This window comes from Schistocerca americana, chromosome 7 (assembly GCF_021461395.2).
Source record: "Schistocerca americana isolate TAMUIC-IGC-003095 chromosome 7, iqSchAmer2.1, whole genome shotgun sequence".
Classification (NCBI taxonomy): domain Eukaryota; kingdom Metazoa; phylum Arthropoda; class Insecta; order Orthoptera; family Acrididae; genus Schistocerca; species Schistocerca americana.
Window position 1 is genome coordinate 537,900,157 of NC_060125.1, and position 15,634 is coordinate 537,915,790.

General features: G+C 44.5%; 1 protein-coding gene across 1 annotated transcript in view; it reads left to right on the forward strand.

Annotated features, from left to right (window-relative positions):
• Nucleotides 1–228: 228 nt before the first annotated feature.
• LOC124623069 (vegetative cell wall protein gp1-like) overlaps nucleotides 229–15,634 on the forward strand; it is a 186,584-nt gene continuing 171,178 nt past the window's right edge. Inside the window, exon 1 of the mRNA XM_047148862.1 lies at nucleotides 229–415. Within this exon, the coding sequence (XP_047004818.1) occupies nucleotides 229–415 (187 nt within the window). The remainder of the gene's footprint in view (nucleotides 416–15,634) is intronic.

A 15,634-nucleotide genomic window follows, 5' to 3' on the forward strand; every position in this document is an offset into this window, starting at 1 on the left:
AAAACAGAAAAATATCTCGCCGCAGAATATACTTCCTCTTCATCGTTAACACCTCTTTGAACGTACCAAAATAACCCTTATTATGTACGAGGGGGAGTTGGAAAATAAGTTTCCCCTGTCGACTGTGGGCAGAGTTGTGTGATATGGGCGAAAGACTACACGGCAGGTGAACGCGCACGTGCAAGGCGCCGATACACCATTGGGTAGAGGACGACCGCGATCAAACAGATGGCGCTGTCGCAGTGCCTGCGCAAAGCGGAGGCCAGCCGCTCGGTATTTTCCCGGAGCTATGGAGAGAAGGTGCGTTTTGGAGTCATGGTCGAGGTGGGAGTGCGTGCTGTTATCCGCTGTGAATGGGCACGTGGAGTATCAGGCACAGAAATTCATAACCGCCTTGTTGAGATGTATGGGTCAAGTGTGCTGTCGAGGCAAATGGTGCTATGATGGTGCCAGCAATTCAGTGATGGACGTCAGCAAGTGCAGGACATACCGAGACCTGGACGGACGCGCACGGCCACTGTAGATGCAAATGTCGGGAAGGTGGATGACATGATTAAAGCGAACTGGCGTATCACCATCGATGGAGTAGCGGCAGAACTTGGAATCGGACATGAGCGAGCTCACAAGATCATCCACGACATTCTTCGATACAGGAAGGTGTCAGCACGATGGGTGCCCCTCTAAGTGACCCCGACACGCATGGAACAACGCATGGCGTTCAGCCTGGGACAGCTCGTGCGTTGCCATGAATCTGGCAATGACCTTCTGTTTCGGATTGTCACGGGGGTTGAAACGTGGGTCCACCATTACACGCTCGAAACGAAGGCCGCATCCGTGGAGTGGAAACATCTGTCATCACCTGTCGGATAGAAGTTCAAAAACACTCCGTCTGCAGGTAAAGTGCTACTCACCGTTTTCTGGGACGCCAAAGGAGTTTTGCTGCTGGACTTTGTGGAGGATGCAACCATCAAACTGTAGTGATAGACTGCAGGAGAGACGCTCAGTAGCTCGGTATGGGCTTTTGTTGAAGTTTCGAGAACATACCTTCACCGAAGAGTCACGCAATATATTGCTCCCTCCTACGTACATCTCGCGAATAGATCATGAGGATAAAATCAGAGAGATGAGAGCCCACACAGAAGCATACCGACAATCCTTCTTTCCACGAACAATACGAGCCTGGAATAGAAGGGAGAACCGATAGAGGTACTCAAGGTACCCTCCGCCACACACCGTCAGGTGGCTTGCGGAGTATGAATGTAGATGTAGATGTAGATCAATGGTGCGTGGAGCTGTGCCACTCTGTCGAAATTGAATGAGTTGATTCGGAAAAAGCGGCCTGGCTTTCTCAGCTCTGGCGTTCTGCTGTTGGATGACAATGCGAGAGCACACACGGCGACGGAAACGCAAAACCATATTGCAACTCTTGGTTGGCAGTACCTACACCATCCGCCTTACAGTCCGGATCTCGCACCAATTGACTTCCATCTGTTTCCTGCTTTGATGAAGACTCTCGGCTGAAGGCGTTTTGGCAGCAATGCTGACGTCAAACAATCCGTTCAACGCTTCTTCCGTATGTAACGCCCTGATTTTTTTCCTGGAAGGCTTTTTGAAGCTTATAAAGCGGTATGACAAATGTATCAATGTACTTCGAAATTATGTAGAAAAAGATATGTCTTATCTTTAATGTCTCATTCTCTTTCTTTTCCTTTCACACACAACTCCGACCACAGTCGACAGGGGAAATTTATTTTCCAACTCCCTCATGTACCGTTAACAGCTGATTCGGAATGTTGGTTGTATGCATTTTCAAATGTATGATTCTTTGGTGTACAAGGTGTATCATAATTATTGCCCAAAACTCACACGGGTGAAATTATACGTTAATATAAGCGAAAACGTGCCGATAATAATTGGCCGGCAAATGACCGTTCGCATGACCCCTGTGAATGTGTGGTACCAGTCGCCAGAGTCGTGACTAGCAAATATAGTCGTACTTAACACAAATGAATTTGATATGTAAACTCAGTTAAGTCCCCATCTAATTGGGCTCAAATTTCAACTGTGGCCTACCTTAACACGCAGTTTCGGCACGCAATGTTTTGCAATTTACTGCACGCACGATCCACGTGTCGCCCACGCATTTGCGTAGCGGTCTCTGCAGCTGAGTTACGATTTCTTTCGCCAATGGCCTTGCCTCGCTGAATACTCCGGTTCCTGTCAGACCACCAAAGTTAAGCAATGTCGAGCGGGGCCGGTACTCGGATAGGTAAGCGCCCTGGTACGCCACGCACTGCCGGCTGCCTTCCCCTCGCCTTCTCCTACAAGGGGTTGGAAGAGGGCAGAGTAAACTTACTGATCTCCAGTCTTAGCGCCAATGGCCTGGATTAAATTCCAAACCTATCCACATTGCATATGAAGTGATGGCATGCTACACTGTTGGTGATTCGCCCGTCGGATGTGGACGTTACGCTCTGCGGCCCCCTTGGTAGGCTGTGTGCCGGCAACGGGTTTCATCCTCTCCCTGCTCTCTTCATCATGCAATGCAAACGTGACACTACTCATCTACATTTAAATCTACATGATTACTCAGCAATTCACTATTAAGTGCCTGGCAGAGCCACCTTAAAGCTATTTCTCCACCGTTGCACTCTCGGGCAGCGCGCAGGGAAAACGAACAATAAAATCTTCCCGCGCGAACTCTGATTTCTCTTATTTTATTGTGATCGTCATTTCTTCCTATGTAATTGGTTGCAATAAAATATTTTCACACTCTGGGGAGCGAGTTGGTGAGTGAAATCTCATGTAAAGGCCCTGGAGCAGCGAAAAACGCCTATGTTTTAATGACTGCCGCCCCAATTCCTCCATCAAACCTGTGGCACTCTCCCCCCTGTTTCGCGATAATACAAAACGAGCTGCCCTTCTTTGACCTTTTTCGACGTCCTCCGTCAATCCTATCTAATGCGGATCACATACCGCACTGCGTTACTCTCGTAGAGGGCGGAGAAGCGTAGTGTGATTTCAGGTGTGCCACAGGGGATTGTCATAGGACCGTTGCTATTCACAATATACATAAATGACATTGTGGATGACATCGGAAGTTCACTGAGGCTTTTTGCAGATGATGCTGTGGTGTATCGAGAGGTTGTAACAATGGAAAATTGTACTGAAATGCAGGAGGATCTGCAGCGAATTGACGCATGGTGCAGGGAATGGCAATTGAATCTCAATGTAGACAAGTGTAATGTGCTGCGAATATATAGAAAGATAGATCCCTTATCATTTAGCTACAAAATAGCAGGTCAGCAACTGGAAGCAGTTAATTCCATAAATTATCTAGGAGTACGCATTAGGAGTGATTTAAAATGGAATGATCATATAAAGTTGATCGTTGGTAAAGCAGATGCCAGACTTAGATTCATTGGAAGAATCCTAAGGAAATGCAGTCCGAAAACAAAGGAAGTAGGTTACAGTACGCTTGTTCACCCACTGCTTGAATACTGCTCAGCAGTGTGGGATCTGTACGAGATAGGGTTGACAGAAGAGATAGAGAAGATCCAACGTAGAGCAGCACGCTTCGTTACAGGATCATTTAGTAATCGCGAAAGCTTTACGGAGATGATAGATAAACTCCAGTGGAGGACTCTGCAGGAGAGACGCTCAGTAGCTCGGTACGGGCTTTTGTTAAAGTTTCGAGAACATACCTTCACCGAAGAGTCAAGCAGTATATCGCTCCCTCCTCGTATATCTCGCGAAGAGACCATGAGGATAAAATCAGAGAGATTAGAGCCCACACAGAAGCATACCGACAATCCTTCTTTCCACGAACAATACGAGACTGGAATAGAAGGAAGAACCGATAGAGGTACTCAAGGTACCCTCCGCCACACATCGTCAGGTGGCTTTCGGAGTATGGATATAGATGTAGATGTAAGCACTCTGCGGGCCCGTGTGGCCAAGCGGTTCCAGACGCTTCAGTCTGCAACCGCGCGACCGCTACGGTCGCAAGTTCGAATCCTGCTTCGGGCATGGATGTGTGTGATGTCCTTAGGTTAGTTATGTTCTAAGTTCTAGGGCTCAGAGACCAATAGGGCTCACAGACATTTGTAAGTACTCTCTTCCTAAACTAGTCACATTTTCTAACAGTTCAGCCAATAAATCGTAGTCTTTGGTTTGCTTGCTCTACAACATTATCTAAGTGATCCTTCCAGTTTGGGTTATTCGTAATTGTAATCTCTAAGTATTTAGTTGAGTTTACAGTCTTCAGATTTGTGTGATTTATCGTGTAACTGAAATTTAGCGAATCTCCTTTTTAGTGCTCATGAGGATGACTTCACACTTTTCATGATTTAGTGTCAATTTCCACTTTGTGCACCATACAGATATCTTGTCTAAATCATTTTGCAATTCTTTTTGGTCATCTGATGACATTATATGACTGTAAATAAAGGCATCATCTGCAAACCATCCAAGGGGAAAGCTCAGATTGCTCCTAAGGCATTTATGTAGTTCAGAAACAACAGACGGCCTTGAACACCTCCTTGGGGAACGCCAACTCGATAGCTTTCTGTTGGTTACTATAAACTGTCACCTTTCAGAGAGGAAATCACGAATCCATTCTCACAATGGACAAGATACTTCATGAGCGCGCACTTTCATTAGAAGTCGCTTGAGAGGAACCGCGTCAAAAGCCTTCTGGAAATCTAGAAATATGGAATCAATTTGTCGTCCCCTTTCGATAGCACCCATTACATTACTTCGTGAAGATAAAGAGCTAGTTGTGTTTTACAAGAACGATATTTTCTGAATTCGTGTTGACTATTTGTCTACAAATCGTTTTCTTCGAGGTGATTCATAATGTTCGAGCACAGTATCTGTTCCAAAATTCTGCTGCATCTCGACGTTAATGATATGGACCTGTAATTTAGTGTATTACTCCTACTGCCTCTCTTGAATATTGGTGTGACTTGTCAAACAGTCTCATGGTACGGACCTTTCCACGAGCGAGCTGTTACATATGATTGGTAATTATGGAGCAATTGCATAAGCATACTTTGAAAGAAACCTGACTGGCATACAGTCTGGATCGGAAGCCTTGCTTTTCTGAAGTGTCCGAAGCTGCTTCGCTACACCAAGGATACCCGCATCTAAGTTTCTCGTATTGGCAGTTATTCTTGATTTGATTTGTGGAATATTTTCTTAGCATTCTTTTGTGAAGGAATCTCGGAAAACCCTGGTTAGCAACTCTACACTCACACACCTTAGTATTCTTTTGTGAAGGAATTTCGGAAAACCCTGGTTAGCAACTCTACATACACAAACACACACACACACACACAAACACACACACACACACACACACACACACATTCCTCTCGAGGTCTCCTACTCAGCTAAGACTTGTGTGTACACTTGTACACTTCATTTGTACACTTCATTGTGTGTTGTAAACTTCATTTCTTAGATGAGCCCAGACATATAAATCCAGAGGACTGACGTCAACTAACCTTGGAGACCAAGATACATGTAACACATACCCCAACGGTGGGCCATGGATAAAATCTGAGCCCATTGAGGCGGAGACTGAATCAACAAATATACACGTCAAGTACTTTTCCACCAACTAGGACGAGGTTTCATACTGATGGCACTGGTGACTCTTATTCACAGGTTCGCAATCATGTATCAAAAGGCAGGTTTAAGAACACACGTTTGATATATCGTTTTTACCTCTGTTATGGTACACATTCTCGCATGCCAGTTTCGTTGTCACTTATGATACACCCACTATAGTCCTAACAACGATAGTTAATGAGTAGTTTGAAAGAAATTGAGCATCTGATAATTAGGCTTCAGCCTTGATACTAGTTGTGACTAAATAAATAAATTTTCGCCTTCACCACTATACTTATTTTTATTCTGACAGTCGGTTTCAGCCAAAATCCGATCGTTCTTGAGCCACGTAACCATATGTCCGTCTTACAATAGGAGGAATTAAATTCTGAAAATGTTCTGTTTTGATTCCCATTGGAGTATCGTCTCAGTTGTGCGACTATGTACAAGTTTTGCTGTGAGAAAGTACTACTTGACGGAGACTGAAACAAAAGTTACATATGGTGTTCCCTAAGGAAGTGTTGTAGGCCTTCTCCTATCTACATAAACGATTTGGGAAACAATTTAAACAGCCCTTTAGATTCTTTACAGATGATGTTGTGATTTACCGTCTAGTAAAGTCATCAGAATATCGATACGAATTACGAAATGATTTAGACAAAAAGTGGCAAATGCCCCTCAATAATAAAAAGTGTTAGGTCCTCCGCAAGAATACTAAATCCATTAAATTTCGGTTACACGACAAATATTACAAATTTAAAAGTTGTCGTTTCAACTAAAAAACTATGGATTACATTTACGAACAACTTAAATTGGAACCATCGCAAAGAAAATGTTGCGGGAAAGGCAAACCAAACAATACATTTTACTGCTAGAACACTTAGAAGATGCAAGAAGTCTACGAAAGAGACTGCCTACAGTACACTTGTCCTTTCTTTGCAAGAGTATTGCTGCCTGGGATGGCATCCCTACCTGATACGACTGGCGGAGGGTATCAGAGAAGCTCAAAGAAGAGCAACTCGTTTTGCTGTATCGCATGGATATGATACGCGAGTTGGGGTGGCAGTCATTAAATCAAAGGCGTTTTTCGTTACTTGAGATTTTCTCACGAAATTCTATCACTGTCTTTCTCCACCGAACGCGAAAATGATTTGTTGACTCCCACCTACACAGAGGTCCGCCTCCGTAACTGTGGTCAGCGTGGAGGATCCGGGTTCGACTCCAGGTACTGGCAGGAATTTTCCCTTGGTGGATGGAGGACTGCTACAGTGTGCACTCCGCCTCGCGACGACGGCTGAGGAGCTGCTAGACCGATTGCTAGCGGTTCCAAGGTCGAAAACCTCACAACGACCTGGAGAGTGATGTGTTGAGCTCATGCCCCTCCAGACCCGTCCAGGCATCCAAAGACCCCATTTGGTAAGGATGACACGGCGGTCGGTCGGACTCGACTGGTCCTTCTAGGGTCAGAATGCGGAACTTTACCTTTCTCACCTAGCTAGGGAGATACGAACATCGTAATGAAATAAGAGAAATGCGAGCTCTCACGGAAAGATTTAGATGTTCATCTTTTCCATACCCTGTTCGGGTCGATAAATAGCCTGAAAGTCGTTCTGTGAACCCCCTAGCAACTATCTGGATGTGACTTCCAGAGCAATGATGTAGATATTTAGAGTGGCCCAACAGTCCGTTAACATTGTAAAATGCGCTAATTCGTGGAATAATGTAGGCACAGAGGTAAAAATTGACACACATTCCTCTTTTGACATGGGTTTTATTAAAACCAAAAACGAGTCCAAAAAGGGGCCAACAGAAAGCACTGGGCAGCAACACGTTACTGATGCAGCACTGGAGTTGTTTACAAAATAAACTCTCGTGAGAGAGAAAGTCAGATGCGCCTGCAGTTGCGGCATGTTGACTTTACATTAAAAGGCACTGTTTATGTACCTTTATTGTCTGATTGGGGAACCCGCTACCGCAGCTTTCCGATCCGATTCTAACGTGTAAAGGACTGTGACAAGTGTGGCTGTGAAGAAACTGATCACGAGGTTCGTAGTCAAAAGTTGATTAACTGTCGGCGCTGTAGTGGGCGTCCATACACAACAGCAACTACTGCTGCTCGGACAGTTCAGGAAGAAATGTAGACTTTAGCGGGTTCACCTCCGCATGGTGAAGTCAGTGTTCGTGAAGTCGCACGTCGTACCGGCATTCCACATATTTCCGTTTGGAGAGAACTAAGGCGTACCCTCCACTGCTGTCTGCACAAAAGCCAGGGTCTTCGTGAACTGTTAGCTATCGATCTTACGACGTAGAGAGCATTTTCGGTGTGGACACTTCAAAAAATGGTTGCCTAATGTTGTGTTGACCGAAAGTCCATTCCACATTCCGAGGGTCTGTGAACATCCTCAACTGCAGAACTGGGGCTGCCGAATATCATAGAACCGTTGCGGAAAACCCGTTGCGTGGCGAGAAAGTCACGGTGTAGTGCGGATTTACCACATAAATCGTGACCGGACCCTTCCTCTTCCAAGAAATGCGGGGCGCTGCTTTTCAGATTGTCAGCGTGATGGGTGCGAGATACACCGATATGTTACAACATCGCATCATCCCTAGCCTGGGATGGTACGACTTCTACGCAAAATGGTGCACCCCACATTGCTAGATGTGTGAAAGATCTCTTGCAGACAAATTTTGATGAGGATTTATTATAAATAGCATCATCTTTGCTAAAAATCAAATGTTGCGTTAATTATTGCTTTTGTATCACAAGAAGCACTATCCATTGGTCATTTCATACGCTTTGTTTTGCTTTCAATAAATCACCATGTCAATACAAACATGTGTGTTAATTTTCGTGCACTGTACACTCCAAACACATTATTCCGTGAAGTATTGAATTTTAAAATGTTAACGGACTTTTGTGTCAGCCTGTACATATAGATGGTATAACTAGTGACATTAGCGGGGCCGGCCGGTGTGGCCGTGCGGTTCTAGGCGCTTCAGTCTGGAACCGCGCGACCGCTACGGTCGCAGGTTCGAATGCTGCCTCGGGCATGGATGTGTGTGATGTCCTTAGGTTAGTTAGGTTTAAGTAGTTCTAAGTTCTAGGGGACTGATGGCCACAGATGTTAAGTCCCACAGTGCTCAGAGCCATTTGAACCATTTTTTTTGACATTAGCGGAGGTGTATTTCTGCCTTCCAATTCAATCTATCAATACGCTTGGAGCAACCCTAATGCCTTGTGAAATGCACAGTTAAATATGTATTTTCAGGGCATAGGATGGTTAGATTGTGACCAAAATCGACTGCTGAAATGAAAATAAAATACATGTGTACTGCATTACGCACTTCCAAACCTTTATTAAGGCCAGGTTCTCATTCAGAATGACCGAAAATTCGATGTTTTTTCTTATTGCCTTTTCGAAAGGTATATGCGTCTAAAATGTTGGGACGAAAACGTTTTTCAATCCGTGCGTTACAAAAGTTTCTTCAGCCCATTGTCACGGCCTCGGTGGGACGATCTCAACCGGAGACGCCCGGCTCGGGTAGAAAACTTGTCGTTCCGTGACGCACGTTCACAAAATGATTTATATTGCGGTATGTATGCAAACATATTCGAAGAAAAAACTGACTAAAACGCATGCGAGATGCCGAACACAGCGTATCCAACTCTGCCAGATCGGCTTTTCTCGCCAAGAGTAACGAGAGAATTTCTGTCTAGGAACAATTCGAGTTAGAGGAAGGGTTGATATATGCTCCTTGAATTTGGGACTAAACGGTTTTTCAAAACCGCGTGCTGCATAAAATAAAAACGGTTTAACTTACTAAAGTCTACCTTTGACCCTCGAAAGTTAAACACTTCTCTTGGGAGCAAATACCTATAATATATGAAATTTGTTAATATTAACTGTTTTTTGTAAATCCATAAAGTGTGAAACAAACCCTCAAAAATCGTACTCAAAGTTCGAGTTAGCACCATATCGTTAAATTTAAGGTTAAATGGGTCAAATGGCTCTGAGCACTATGGAACTTCTGAGATCATCAGTCCCCTAGAACTTAGAACTGCTTAAACCTAACTAACCTAAGAACGTCATACACATCCATGCCCGAGGCAGGATTCGAACCTGCGACCATAGCAGTCGCGTGATTTCAGACTGTAGCGCCTAGAACCGCTCGGCCACTTCGGCCGGCAAATTTAAAGTTATTTTATTGTGGTTAGGTATAAACACCCATAAATTAAATGTAGTATCGACTGCTGTTATCTATTTTTGATTTCAGGTAACTCCTGAGGGGCTACACTGCACGCAGTTTCCGTACTTCAAACTCGCAGGCGCTTGATCAAACCGTAACTGGGGACGCCATTTTTTTGTGCTGAAAATCTAAAATAAAGTTCAAAGTTTGATCAATCATAATACCCAAACAGATCTTCTGTGTGTCTTTCCATTGCCTATTTTTTGCTCATTTGATTGAGTACTTGGCCTTAAAACTGATCGGCATTGCCTACATAAAATATTTAAAATAAATTTTCATCGATATTATCGCCTTCTGAGTGCCGGGACGTCTAGCCTGCACCTTGCTCTTGTATGCTAGTGACACCTGCGAGCTTCTTCCTCAGCGTCATCACACTGTGCACGGCAGCTGTGGGCCGAGCCTCCTCTGTAACGACTCCGAGCGTCGCATTCTTGAGACATGGACCCGCCTCGGGCACCATAGTGGCGTCGCACAAAAAGCGTCTCTGAATAAAGAGCCCTGAAATAGCGCCGGCGACCTTGCTTTGAACTTTGCGCTCTATTTACATCCTGCCGCTCCAGGGATAGTTGGGATGATAGTGCAAGCCATCGCGGCGCTTCTATAGAAGAAAGCGTCCGTTCTTTCACTTCTAGCGATTCCAAAAAACGCTACAAAAAACTGTACTGTATTGTAGTGAAAGGAGGAAAAGTAAATATAAGAGAAGCCCTGCACACCTCACTAGACACGGGAAATTTCATGGCGTAAGTTCACTGCATCGTTATTGATTTTCTGTCCTATTCCTTTTACGCACTGAGACAAGGATATTTATATGGCTCTGTACATTTCCTAATCTCTCTTACCTTATTTTTACTGCATTTTTTGTCATGAGTATTCTGACTGGTTTGATGAATCTCACCACGAAATTCTCCCTCATGCCAAACTCTTCATACCAGAGTAGCTCTGTCAGCCAACGTCATTAATGATTCGCTGAATTTATTCAAATCTCTGTCGTACTGTACAGTTTTTACTCTCTACAGCTCCCCTTAGTACGACAGTACTATTCCCTTAACAACTGTCCTGTCATCCTGTCCCTTTCTCTTGCCAGCGTTTCCCATGTGTTCGTTTCTTCGTGAATTCTGAACGGAATCCTCTCATTCCCTAATGTATCAGTCCATATAATTATCAACCTCCTTCAGTAGCACCACATCTTAAACGATTCCATTATCTTCTTTTCCGGTTTCCTTGTTACTATCTCGTAACTTCAAAAATGGATACACTCCTCAAAATATTGCATCGTCTAAAGAAATTAAAGCATATACTTAGTTTCCTTCGTTGTGAAAATGAAATTTTAGTGAATGTTCATTTATTTACGTGTTTTTTTTCTCGATAAGCACGAAATTGAAAATTCTATCCACTGTTATATGGAGAGACAGTAACTGTATGACTTTGTCTGTTGAAACACAAATTAACGAATTTTTCAGTACTTAACTCTAAAACAAAATTGAAAACTAAACAGCTTCAACATTTTCATTCTCTTGTGTGTTCGTAACCATTTTTTAAAACAAACGGAAACATTGTTAACGAAATTCAATAACGTCATACAATGGAGAGGCATTCCGTGCCATTTGTATATGTGTCTTCTATTTGGCTATATATCTGTCTACTTTCCTCTATCTTCTTCTTCTACCTTCTTTAAGTCATCTGGCTGTAGATACCTAGTGCTACTCGTGAAACTCCATGGCAGGTTGTTAGTTATGCTGTACTCTGTAAGCCGATGCGCAGTGTACTTCGGTGAGGCGGGGGGGTGGTGGGACAAAGACGGGGCGAGGGGGGGGGGGACGAAGATGGGGTGAGGCGGGGGGGAAGAGTATACAACCTACATTGGCGTTAGGGAATCCATGGGCCACGAAATGAAAAATTCTCAGTTGCAACGTATTATTGGTGTTCTTGACAACTGACGTTGAGTATTCCACTACCACACACTTGTTCCATGCTCCTCATCGGCAGGTGCTTGCAATACAAAATAGCGTTTGGTTGCTCTTGTGCAACTGTCCTGTCCCAGATGTGTATTCATTCCCATATATTTCCATATGGGAATTAGGGATCAACATTTTTGTACTCTTTCTGTACAACAAAGTACGTTGCAATGACGATGTACTTAAAGAAAACCCGATCATGCAACCCTTATAAAGCGTTCAGTCATACAAGGGCTATTCGGGAAGTAAGGTCCCATCGATTGCGAAATGGAAACCACAGTGAAAATCCGATGAGGTTTTCCATAGATGTGCAGGAGAGTGTCTGTAGTATGATCGTCGATCGCGTCACGTCGTTCTTTTCAGTTCTGATCTCACAGTGACCAAGCAAAGATGCCAAGAAAGCAACGTCTCCCGCCAAGTATGAGTATCAGTGACTGATTTCGCCTGATTTCATGCAGCCCACACAACGTAACTGTCACGCATTACCTTCTTAGTGACAGTTCTTGGCCGTACACTGCAGTCACAATGAGGACGCTCTTGCAGCCTTTTGGGTGGAAAATGTTCGATCACCCACCATTAACCCATACTTGGCTCTCTGATTTTCGTGTCTGCTCATACGAGCTACTCGCTATGAAGACCATTTCCGCACAGACAACGAGCAGCAGACCAGCGTAGACAATTGCCAGAAATCACAGGCAACTATCTTCCATGACAATGGTATAGGAAAGATGGTATTACACTACGACAGTTGTCTAACTCGGAGCGGCGACTATGTAGTGAAGTAGCTCGAAGGTGTAGCCAGGTGTTGCATATAAAACATTTTTAATTTCACTGTGAAACTTCCTGGCAGATTAAAACTGTGTGCCCGACCGAGACTCGAACTCGGGACCTTTGCCTTTCGCATGCAAGTGCTCTACCGACTGAGCTATCCAAGCACGACTCACGACTCACGACCCGTCCTCACAGCTTCAGTTCTGCCAGTACCTCGTCTCCTGCCTTCCAAACTTCACAGAAGCTCTTCTGCGAACCTTGCAGAACTAGCACTCCTGGATGAAATGATACTGTGGAGACATGGCTTAGCCACAGCCTTGGGGATGTTTCCAGAATGATATTTTCACTCTGCAGAGGGGTGTGCACTGATATGAAACTTCCTGGCAGATTAAAACTGTGAAGGTAGGAGACGAGGTACTGGCAGAATTGAAGCTGTGAGGACGGGTCGTGAGTCGTGCTTGGGTAGTGGAGTCGGTTAGAACACTTGCCCGCGAAAGCCAAAGGTCCTGGAAGTTTCATATCAGCGCACACTCCGCTGCAGAGTGAAAATCTCATTCTGGAATTTCAGCCGGCCGGGGTGGCCGAGCGGTTCTAGGCACTACAGTCTGGAACCTGCGACCGCGTTACGGTCGCAGGTTCGAATCCTGCCTCGGGCTTGGATGTGTGTGATGTCCTTAGGTTGGATAGGTTTAAGTAGCTCTAAGTTCTAGGGGACTGATGACCTCAGAAGTTAAGTCCCATAGTGCTCAGAGCCATTTGAACCTGGAATTTCACTATGGTTTCCATTTCGCGACCGATCGGACCTTACTTTCTGGATAGCACTCGTATTAATGTGACTACCTGTCAAAAGCCCGAATAACGACCTTCTGCACCACGGATCGCTGCAAGACTTGCCGGCAGAGCGTTACTGAGTTTCTGGAATGTACCAACAGGGATGTGGAGCTATGCCAACTCCAGTGCCGCGGTCAGCTGCATTGGGTTTCTCGGCCGACTATCCGTATCGCAAACTTCCCGATCGAGGTTGTCCCAAAGATTCTCGACTCGGCTTATATCCGGGGAGTTTGGCGGCCGGGGGAGTACAGTAAAATCATGATGGCTGTCTTCGAACCAAGGCAGCTGTGGGACATGTTGGACTGTCATGCTGGTAGATGCTATCGTGCGCGAGAGAAAACAAACTGCGTGTAGAAGCGGACGTGGTCTCCAAGGATAGATGGATATTTATGTTGACACATTCTGCCTTCCAGAATAAGTACATCACTCATGGAATGACAAGAACACATTCCCTACACCATAAAGGTCGATTCACACTTAACGGAACGTCTCCGTCACGTCGGTCACGTCAAAACATTCTTCCCTGTGTTTCTAATGGCTGTGTTCACACTCGACGTCAGCGTCCCGGAACGTCTCCGTCACGCATTCTTTCGGAGAATGTTTCCCGTCATGACGGTGAGTTGACGTGATGTAAATCTCTGGTTTTCGAAGGACTGCCTCCATGTTTTTACTCGGCCCCTGTTTATATATTTTGGAAAGAGTGAGGTTAGGTAGATGTGGTTCGAAAACTTTGCTTGTACCGAACATGTAAGAATCAATTTTTTATAGTTCCGAGTTTCTCTTTGTTATTTATTCTAATTACAAGTAAGTTCCGGTGTTTTCTATTGTATTTATTATTTTGTTTAGATAATAGAGTTCGACGAGTATTTGATTGAATTAGTTCGTTCTCATTCAGAGCTATATAATATGACTGATAGGAGATATAGTGATTCCGTTTGGAAAGAAACACTGTGGAAGGAAATTGGAGAAGAGGTGGGGCGTCTAGGTAAATGAAACGCAATTTAATTTTACTTTCTACTAAGGATTGTTAAGTGGTACGTAGTTAGTATATGCGAAAGTTTTCGCTACAACGATAAATATTTGAGTGGAGTACCGTGTGCAGCGTTCCATGGTAAAAACATTATATACTGTACAGGGTGATTTTTAAAACTTCCAAACTCCAGCAACGTAAATACACTGGTGTTCACCGAATTTATGTTGTATTGACGTGCACCTAGCATTTCAGGATCTTTAAATTATGTACTGCACGTGGATGCTGTATACACGTAACGGAGAATAGTTCCAGTCAGTTTTATTGGGCTGTATATTTCCAGTATTTATCTGAGGGAGTAGCACAAAGTAATTTAGCAGACACTTTTGTGCTGTACAGTGTATAAAGCCTCAAAGTAAAATATATCGTATCTAATGTAACACTGTTGCTATAATTTCGAAATATTGCACTAATATAATATTTATGTAGATAACACACCATATAGAAAATCCGGCAGTGGACTTGGGTCACTCGTATTCTTTAAATTACGAAAGTGTTATTGCTCTATACGTTTGATCAGAATGAAACAACACTTCTTTTATGTAAAACAGACACATTGTGACTGGGTAATTACCAAAAAACATTTTAATGGGATGACAGAATATACAATCACTTACTACATTGATTCATGTGAAAAGGAAATAAATGGACAGTCATTCTTGTACCTAGTACGTAAAGAATCTCTTACCTTATTCTCATATACACTCCAGGAAATGGAAAAAAGAACACATTGACACCGGTGTGTCAGACCCACCATACTTGCTCCGGACACTGCCAGAGGGCTGTACAAGCAATGATCACACGCACGGCACAGCGGACACACCAGGAACCGCGGTGTTGGCCGTCGAATGGCGCTAGCTGCGCAGCATTTGTGCACCGCCGCCGTCAGTGTCAGCCAGTTTGCCGGGGCATACGGAGCTCCATCGCAGTCTTTAACACTGGTAGCATGCCGCGACAGCGTGGACGTGAACCGTATGTGCAGTTGACGGACTTTGAGCGAGGGCGTATAGTGGGCATGCGGGAGGCCGGGTGGACGTACCGCCGAATTGCTCAACACGTGGGGCGTGAGGTCTCCACAGTACATCGATGTTGTCGCCAGTGGTCGGCGGAAGGTGCACGTGCCCGTCGACCTGGGACCGGACCGCAGGGACGCACGGATGCACGCCAAGACCGTAGGATCCTACGC